This window comes from Mastomys coucha, unplaced genomic scaffold, assembly GCF_008632895.1.
Source record: "Mastomys coucha isolate ucsf_1 unplaced genomic scaffold, UCSF_Mcou_1 pScaffold4, whole genome shotgun sequence".
NCBI lineage: Eukaryota > Metazoa > Chordata > Mammalia > Rodentia > Muridae > Mastomys > Mastomys coucha.
In genome coordinates this window covers 13363898-13374088 of record NW_022196910.1, presented here as the reverse complement: position 1 = coordinate 13374088, position 10191 = coordinate 13363898, and the positions used below count along the sequence as shown (strand labels likewise).

General features: G+C 45.2%; 1 protein-coding gene across 5 annotated transcripts in view; it reads right to left on the bottom strand.

The window, feature by feature from the left end:
* Aldh1l2 (aldehyde dehydrogenase 1 family member L2) overlaps window positions 1-10191 on the bottom strand; it is a 49449-nt gene that overhangs the window by 25882 nt on the left and 13376 nt on the right. For all 5 annotated transcript variants that reach the window (XR_004112971.1, XM_031350319.1, XM_031350320.1 and 2 more), the window contains 4 exons: window positions 8083-8217; window positions 6610-6735; window positions 5679-5770; window positions 3504-3651 (listed from right to left, as the gene is read on the bottom strand). Coding sequence is in view for 4 of the 5 variants with exons in the window: in XM_031350319.1 (XP_031206179.1) it covers window positions 3504-3651; window positions 5679-5770; window positions 6610-6735; window positions 8083-8217 (501 nt within the window). In the remaining variant the exon portion in view is untranslated. The remainder of the gene's footprint in view (window positions 1-3503; window positions 3652-5678; window positions 5771-6609; window positions 6736-8082; window positions 8218-10191) is intronic.

The following is a 10191-nucleotide window of genomic DNA, read 5'->3' as shown; positions in this document are numbered from 1 at the left end:
ACCAGGCTGGCCTCGAACTCAGAAATCCACCTGTCTCTGCCTTCCAAGTGCTGGGATTAAAGGTGTGTTCCACCACTGCCTGGTGACAGATGTGCTCTCCTGATGCTCAGGGGCCATCTGAAGTCTGAGGCTCTGGTCTGGGCTTAGCTCTGGCTCAGATGTTCTTCATTAAACACAAAGGTGCTGCAAACACCTGTGGACAGCGCCATCTATTGGCAGACTTGACAGCACCACCATTATGCCACTTGGATCCTTGGGAAATTCTTTACCCTGGTATTTCCTTTTATGCTGCGGTCATCTCAAGATTTCTCCCTTATGCACTTTCTGTTACTCATGAGCTGAGCTGCCTTATGAAATTGAGGCTACTATGCTTGCTTCCATCAATAAAACAGGGGAAATGGTATCTGCCCCCTCCTGCAAACGTGGCCTTCCGAAAGGAAGAAGTAAAAACATCCCCAAGTGAGTGGGCACAGTTAGTTCAGTGACACCCAGTGAGCCTTTGGGCTGGAATTAAAGGGCAGCAAACAGCAATGGTGAGGACACAAATTCAGATCCTAGCACCCACGTAGTCAGCCGTGCACACCTGTAACCAGCTCTGAGGGGTGTGGACACAGGAAGATGCCTGGGGTTTGTGACTTCCAACATAGCCAAGAAAATGTGAGCCCAATGGAAGCCCCAGTTGAGGGAGAGACCCTGCCTCAAAGGAATAAGCAGTGGATGATAGGGGAGGGCACCAATATCCTCTTCTCAACTCTACTGTTGTGTACGCACGCACGCACACACACATGTGCACACAGACACCTATAGACACACAGGTGCACACACATAGATACACACAGATACACACAGACACACACACACAGGGAGATTTTAAATTCACACTAAATAGATTTCTCAAGGTGACTAAGGAGGAAAATAGAGAAATATTTTTGTTGTTTTCAACACTCTTTCTACTTGATTTTAAAAAACAGCTGCTATCTGCCTCTGAGGAAATAGTGCAGTAGTTAAGAGCCCTGCTACTCTGCAGAGGATTGGGGTACAGTCCCCAGAACCAGCATGAGGCAGCTCGCAGCTGCCTGCCACTCCAGCTCCAGGGGATCTGATGCCCTCATGTAGCCTCCCAGGGTACCTGTATCCATGTACACACACACACACACACACACACACACACACACACACACAAAACCTCAAAGGTCACACACATAATTAAAAATAAAGAACCAAAACAAGAAAACAAAGACAGCTGGCCAGTGGTAGCTCACAGCTTTAATCCCAGCACTTTGGAGGCAGAGGCAGGTGGATTTCTGAGTTCGAGGCCAGCCTGCTCTACAGAGTGAGTTCCAGGACAGCCAGGGCTACACGAAGAAACCCTGTCTTGAAAAAACAAAACAAAGCAAAATAAAATTTAAAAAAGACAGCTGTATAAAGCAATAATTAAAAACCTGTTGTGGGGTTTCTAGAAAATCCACAAAATCCACATAGAATTAATACAAAAAAAATAGCTGAAATTTAAAAGTACATAAGAATATAGTAGTAAAGTTTTCCTATACTGCTGATATTAAGTTGGCATTAACCTAGATTGCTTTAAGCAAAAATGCTTATTGTAAGAAAATAACTAAAGATGTAGTGAAAGAAACAATGCAGGATGGCAAACACATCATAGGCAATCCTACATAAGAAACAAACAAACAAACAAACAAACAAAAACAGAGGAGAAACAGAGGCACCAGATGAGAGCCAGAGAAAGTGTGGTGACAGCGATTTATAAAAATAAAAATCTGAGCTGGGCTGGGGTGGGCACACCCTTAATCCCCATACCCATACTTGGGAGGCAGAACTGGGTAGAGCTCTGTGAGTTTGAAGCCAGCCTGGTCTACATAGTGAGCTCCAGGACATCCAGAGCTACATAGTAAGACCCTGTCTCTCAGGGGGTTGGTGGGGAATCTAGTTAGACACTGTCTCTCAGGGGGAAAAAAATCTGTTATATGTCAAAGGGTATTACAAAGAAGTGAAAGAATAAAGCAACCCACAGGTCAAAAATTATAAGGGGCTGGAGAGATGGCTCAGTGGTTAAGAACACTGACTGCTCTTCCAGAGGCCATGAGTTCAATCCCCAGCAACCACATGGTGGCTTACAAGCATCTGTAATGGGATCCTATGCCCTCTTCTGGTGTCTGAAGACAGCTACAGTGTACTCACATACATAAAATATGTCTGCACACACACACACACACACACACACACACACACACACACACACAAATCCGTATCTAATAAAGATTGAGGGTCCAGAATAGACAGAATACTTTGACTCTACAATAAGAAGATAAAAAATTTTGGAAGTGGACAAAGGATTTGAATAAACACTCAAAATGATGCCTAACATCACTGTCCATCAGCGGATGCAAAATCGAAACCATACTGCAGCACTTGTACACACCTGCTAGGACAGCTAAAGAGAGGCAAGTGAGACCTTGAGAGGGGCCTGGGAAGGCTAGGGCACTCCATCACATTGGAGGTGGGATTTCAGAGTGATGTGGCTGCCTTTGGCAATCCCTCAAATGGTTAAATGTAAGAGCTACAGTTTGAACCATCTGTGCCACTCAGCACGGGACCTGTACGTTCATGTCAAAATGGATACCTGAAGTTTTGTATCAGTATAATAACAACAGCCCCCTGAGTGAGACAGTCCAAAGGCATGCATCACCCAGTGACCGGATTAAAAAGAGGAAGTATACTAGACACCGTGGAATATTACTTGGCCAGAAATAGTAGAAGTGGTGGAAACTGCTGCAAGGGCTAGCCTTGAACATATGACATCAAGGGAGAGAGATCAAACACACGGGGCCACATGGTACATGGTCCTATTTATAGGAAATCCTGACATTATGGCAAATCCACCAACACAGAGAAGAGATGGGTGGTTTCTGAGAGTCTGGGTATGGAGCAGGGGGAGGAGGAAAGCAGTGTAGCGTGATCGCCAATGAATACAGTTTTCCCTTTTGGGGTGATAAAAATGCTCTAAAATTAGGTAATAGTGATAATGATTGCACAATATGTGAATGTTCTGAAAACCACTGAATGGCAAATTTAACTAAATACTAGTTTATACTTAATACTAGTAGTAAAGAAAACCTCACTGCTATGCAGCTCAGCTATATACTTCTAAATTCACGCTATAATATTTTATATTAATTCTATCTGGATTTGCTATAAACAAGGGTGAATTTTATGGCACTTGAATTATATTTCAATATAACTAGTCTTTTTTTTTTCCCTGAGACAAGGTTTCTCTGTGTAGCCCTGGCTGTCTTAGAACTCACAGAAATCTGCCTGCCACCTCTGCTTTTGCCTCTGCCTCCAAGTGCTGGGATTAAAGGCATGCACCCCACTACCCAGCACTAAAGCTAGTCTTAAAGGTCATAAGTGTAAATGGCAAATACACATGTCCTCTGAAATGGTAGTTGTAAGAGTTTGGAGTTGCACATCAATGAGACACTTACATAATCCACCACCAGCTCCGCCTCTTGGTCCTCTCCTCTCAGTCTCCGCACAACCTTTTGGATGAAATCTCCAAATTTGGTGGCCATGTAGACATCTTCATTCTGCAGCTGAAGCCCACCACACTTCTGTCTGATCTCTTCCACCAGCCTTAAAGTGAGAACCAGCTCACATTATGTCCATTTTTACAGTTTCATCAAGGCCTGTTCAGTGACATTGGTGATGAGGTTTGGGAGTGATTTCTGTTCATATCATACAAGATCATCTTTGGTGGCAACTACAGATGACATTAAGATTCAGGACAGAGACTGGACGGACAGCACTTTCTGTTCTCACAGGGGACCTGGGTTCAGTTCCCATCAACCACATAGGACAGCTCTCAACTGTCTGAAACTTCAGTTCCAGGGTGATCTGACACCCCCTTCTGGTCTATGTGGGCACTGCAGGCATGTGATGCATATAAAGACAAGCAGACACGTGTACACACACATAGACATAAAATTAAAATAAATTTAAAATATGATGTGGTGTGAGAAAATTAAAAACTTGTCTTGCAGGCAATTTTGCTGTTTTTAACTTTAGCCACAACTATAAATGAGATCAATTAAGGGGAAGATGTTTTAACTACAGCAGAAATTTGTGGGCACATAAGTCTGTACCTTTCAAATGAACTCAGAAAGGGAGAAAAAAAGGTAGTTTCCTAACTGAAAACATTATAAGGTCTAAAGGTAGCAGCTCTTTCTGTAGTCGGTTTGTATTACATGCTTAACTGAGGTGCTTGGTAGCACCCATAGAAAGTCAGTATCATTCACAAGTCCTTTTCAGTATCTGTTGGGTCCCTCCCTTCTGCCTCAGCTTCAAGACATCGGAGCTTGCGACCCGAGACTCAACTCTTGTCTACTGTGCCTGAAACAAAGGCTCACTACTCTGAGTTCCGCCTTCAAGGATTCCAGAGGAAACTATGCCTGCTGGCTGGCATGTCTACAGCCTGAGGACATCTGTTGTTGACTTTTCCCCCCAACTGTGGACTGCGCCTCTGGCCACTCCCCAGAGTTGAGACCTGCGGGACGCCCTGAGTCTCCACCTTCAGCCCAGCAGCCAGCTTCCCTTTGACTTCCCCTTTGACTTTGTTCGGACTCTTCCTGACTCCTCCCGAATTGCTTATGTTATTCAAATGTCATTGTAACCTAGAGATTCAGTTTTGCTTTCTTGTATATAAATGCTGAACCCCCAAAGTAAAGGAGAGCCTTGATTGGAAACCCTCAACTTGGCTTCGTGTCCTTTTGTTCTCGAACTCTGTATTTCAGGTCTCCTTTCTCCCTTCGTTCGAGACAGAACCCGGTTCATGAAACTGCGGGACAGTTTCAAGTATCCATGTAACTGTTGCTGTCAGCCAACCTTAAACGGGAAAGTATGAAAAGTCCACCACTTCCGGTCCTCCAATCACTTACTCCCTGAAGAAGCTGGTGTACCTTGTAAATTACTAAGATAATAACAACAGGGCAAGCAAGATGGCTCAGTTGATAAAGGAGCTTGCTGACAAATCTGAGTGTCTGAGCCTAAGAACCCACAAGATCAGACTCCCATAGGTTTTTCTCTGACTTCCCATGTGATTGTTCGGACACACCCCCACGTTAATACATACTTTTTAAAAATACTGACTTTTGATGATGTCATATGCTCTTGAAGTTCATATATTTGGTGACCCCAGAATAACAGAGAGGTGTTAGGGGAGTGGAGAGGATAGGAAATGGTCATCTTGGGATGGGGGCAGGGGAGGTATAAGAATTAGTGTCCTGGGGCTGGAGAGTGGCTTGCTGGTTATAAACACATACTACTCTTGCAGAGGACCTGGATTTGGTTCCCAGCACCTATGTGGGCAGCTCATAACTGCCTGTAACTCCAGCTTCAGAGCACTGAGTGCCTTCTTTTGGACCTGCACATGCAGAGTAACCACACACACAGCATTCACTGATGCAGACACACACAAATAAGATAATAATAATAAATCTTTTGAAAATAACAATTAGAAACATTAAAGGAGATGCAAAACAACCTTGTTGGCGACAAATGGATAAAAAGATCTGTGAGCGTGGCCACTGAAAAGGAAAACCATGAAGGAAAGGAGCTGTGATAGACAAGCTGGGCAGAAGGGGGAGTTCAGGTGGCAGCTTTACCTCACAACATCCATTGAGCTCGCTCCAGATTTAAAGAAGTCAGTGGAGTCCTCAATCTCAGGAATGTTGCTTAAAATTCGAGCCCAGATGACCTGCACAAACAGGATCGCTTTCCTGAAGAAGGGCCAAGTGGAATCCCAGGGCAAAGACAACGTAGCGGCCGGATTGCTCAGCATCTCCTTCATGCTCACTGTGGCCAGTGCATATGAGAGGGCGTGACCTGAGCGCTCCGCCCCCACCACTTTGGCCCCACGGAAAACGACATACAAATATGTGTGAGTTTTTGTCCTTCTGGCCAGATTAAAAATGACCTTCAGTCTGGGTTTCTAAATGGTTCTCTTTGCCTCCCATGTCCCAACAGGGATTCAGACCCAGGACAAACTATTTAGCATACCAAAGCGACCTGGCCTCTGGGTTCTCCCAACATCCCTCAGTCCCTACCTGTTATAGGCCAGGGCATGGCTGGCATACCCTGCCTTCTGCCCCTGAGCTTTCCAAACCAGAGGCTAGGCTTCCCCTCCCCCAGAAGCTCTTCCCTATATAATCCAGACATTTGGGTCTCCTCCACCCAATTTCTTTCTCTGCCCACTCCTTTCTCTTTCTCTTCCCTGCCTCTGTCTCCCTTCCAGTGGTTACTTCCCTGAACCTATCCTGTGTGGTCTGAGAACTGCTTCCCAATAAACCTTTATAAACTCTGGCTTGAATTGGTTCATTTCGCCGGCAGACAATAACTTATCACCAACCTCATCCTAATCCTCCAAGCAAACTTAGAACAGAAAAATAAATCTCTACATACTGTGTTTCTTAACCACAACTTATATGGAAGGAGATAAAGTCACACTCACACTGCTCTAGGACAGTTAGACCAGCCACAAACAGGCACGGGGTTTCCGAGGAACGAGTCCATGTCCGAGGTACATCACGTGCTCACCTTAATGGTCTCGGCCACCTTCAGCTCCTCTGCTGTAAGTTCTACCACAGAGGTCTCACCCGCTGAAAAGTACTGGGAGGCGGGAATCATCTTCCCATCTTCAAACTGCAAGTTTTTCACCATCAGCTACAGAACGGCAGCAGGAAAACAAGCTGAGGATTTGGACCACCCAAGACCAAGGCTGCCCGCCAGGAGCAGGCATCTAATGAGTTAGAGGAGTATAGAAGCCGGCTTGTCTGGAGGACGCAGACATACATTCGGTCGACCTGCTTCCCCATGTCTAAAAGGACTGGAATGACATCTTCATAGTGGCAGAAAAACAGGACAGTCAACTAAGGGGCCAGGTGCCCCTCCAATGGTTGGGCAGTGCACTCAGGGAAAACTTGCAGTTTGGTTACAGGTGCTTGGACTTGAAGCCTCCAGAAGGATGCTATGATTCCACTCCCCACCCCGACTCCCGACTCCCGAGAGGACACACCACTGCTGCCAGCATGCAGCCGCTGGCGCATTTGGAGGCATATGCTAGTATTAATCCTGACAGAGCTGGATGCCGTTGTACCTGCCTTGCCGTTGCAGAATTGGAGGCTCAGTGAAATTCAATGATTTGGCTAGTGTCACCGAGGTAATAACAGCTGGTTTAAGACCTAGCAGCAGCTGGGCACTAAAACACTGTAACATTTACCCTTAAACAATGGGGACTGTGCTGAACGGGTTTTGGGTGTCAACATGACTCAGGCTAGAGTCATCAGAGAGGAAGGAGCCTCTGCTGAAAAAATGCCTCCATGAGATCCAGCTCTAAGGCATTTTCTCAATTAGTGATCAATGCAGAGAGGGCCCAGCTCATGGTGGGTGGTGCCATTCCTGGGCTGGTGGGCCTGGGTTCTTTAAGAAAGCCGGCTTAGCAAGCCAGTAAGCAGCACCCCTCCATGGCTTCTGCATCAGCTCCTGCCCCATGGTTCCAATCTGGCTTCAGTTCCTGTCCTGACTTCCTCCAGTGATGCCCGGTGATCTGGAAGTGTAAGCTGAATTAACCCTTTCCTCTCCAGCTTGCTTTTTGGTCATGGTGTTTTGTCACAGCAATAGAAACCCAAACTAAGACAGGGGCACATCTGTAAACTACAAATGCCTCTTTACACTCTTCACTGGGAAGCTGTGCAGGAGGCCCAGAGCTAGCCATGGTGGTGTGTGGCAGCAGTGGACAACGGGAGAGCCTCTCTATGCTTTATAGACAGGGAAACTGAGGCACAGTGGGAAGAATCACCCTTCCTAAGCCAGCAGGTGGATGAGCAGAGGTCCACATGTCCCTTTTGTAATCACAGGTCTCTCTGCAGTGTCACTGTGAATGCCCATGAGGCCAACATGAGGAACCTTGTCTTGGAGCATACAAACACCTCTCATATAGTGCCAGAGGTAGCCATTCCCTAAAAACTGAGGTAGTAGAAGGAAGACCAGAAAGTGGCTTTGTACACTTACTGTTTTTCCATCATTCCCAAAAAGAACAAGGCCCTTTTTGGTGACAAGACCAGGCTTGTTGGCACCTTTAATGTCCAGTGGTTCTCCAGCAGGCACAGAATTAGTCAAGAGTGATGAGCCATAGAAAGTCACCATCTAATAAAAAAGATCAAACCCAATGAAGTCAGGAAGTTAAAGCCACTGACAGAGGAAGGCATCACCTTGTACAAACACGGAAGTTCACATTTCTGTAGGAAAGTTGAGACAAGATTTTGTCATTTTGCATTCATTTGGTGAGATGGAATCAAGCATATCAGTAGAAATGTAACAGATACGAATCTCTGTAAATATGTGAATGGAATCTCAGGGGGTAGGCTGGAGACAGGCTCCATGTTAAGAGTGCCTGCTGCTCTTGCAGAGACCGAGGGTCAGTCACCAGCACCCATCAGGCCACTTACCACCACCTGTAACTCCAGTTCCAGGCGATCTAATACCTTCTGGTTTTGGAAGGTTCCTACACACAAGTTACACACACACACACACACACACACACACACACACACGCACACACACACACACACTTGTTTATTTATCCTGCCCTCTATAACACCTGTGCACATGCACTCATACATACATGGCTCACATACTACATATACTCCCGCACATGTGCAAACACACATGTGAACACATCTACATACACCCAAGGAAAAGCTTCAAAAAGTTCCACATCCAGGTGATAGGAGTGTGCATTTATCCTGCATTCAAATAGTCAGAAAGATGGCCGAGGTTAAAAGGAAAAGAGCAGTGTTTTCATGTAAAGGTAGGGTTTGTGTGTCTGTGTGTGTATATATTTGTGTGTGTGTGTCTGTGTGTGTGTGTGTGAATGTATATATATGTGTGTATAAATGTGTGTGTGTCTGTGTGTGTTTGAATGTGTATGCCTGGGTGTTTAAATATGTGTGTCTGTATGTGAGTGTTGAGTGTGTATGAATGTGTGTGTCTGTGTGTGTATAAGTGTGTGTCTGTGTTTGAATGTGTGTGTCTGTGAGTGGGTGTGTGTGTCTGTGTGTGTGTGTCTGTGTGAGTGTGTGTGTCTGTGTTTGAATGTGTGTGTCTGTGAGTGAGTGTGTGTTTCTGTGTATGTATGTGCATGTGTGTGTGAGTGTGTATGTGTGTGTGTGTGTGTATGTTTCTGGGTGTGAGTATGTGTATCTTTGTGTGTGTGTTGCAGTGGGTGCTGGGGAAATGTCCAGGTTGTTTTTTGTTTGTTTGTTAACTTGACACAATCTAGAGTAATCTGAGAAGAGGGGCCTCAACTGAGAAAACACCTCCATCAGATTGGCCTGTAGGTCTTTGGGCATTTTCTTAATTAATGACTGATGTGGAAGGGCCCAGTTCATTGGGGACCATGTCACCCCTGGATAAGTTGACTTGGATTGTATGAAAAAGCGGACTGAGCAGGCCATAAGAATCAGGCCAGTAAGCAGTGTTACTCTATGGCTTCTGCTTCAGTTCCTGCCTCCAGGTTCCTGACCTGACTTCTCTCTGTGATGCACAGTTACCAGAAAGTGTAAGATGAAATACACCCTTTCCTTCCCAGGTTCCTTTTGATCAGAGTTTTATGTCAACAGGAACCTTAACTAAGACAGGAGTGAGCTCAGGGCCTCATATATGTTAGGCAGTCACTCTCTGATGGTGCCCCAGGACCACACACACTCTTCCCACACAGGATGGTGAGCAATGAAGGTAGTTCTGGGGTCAGTTCAAGAAAACAAGATTAGAAAAGATGGTAACCAAGAGCAAAAGATACTGATTTTTTTTTGTTGTTGTTTTGGGTTTTGGTTTTGGTTTTGGTTTTTGGTTTTGTTTTTTCAAGACAAGAGTTTCTCTGTGTAGCCTCAGATGTCCTGGAACTCAGAAATCCATCTGCCTCTCGAGTGCTGGGATTAAAGGCGTGCACCACCACTACCAGGCTTGATACTGATTTTTTTTAAAGTTATCATTTTATAAAAACTGGCTGTCATTTATTAGGCTATAATAGTTACTATGTATTGAATATTTCCTGTATACCAGGGACTATGTATTTACATGAATGGTCATATATTTTATCCTCTCTCTCTCTCTCTCTCT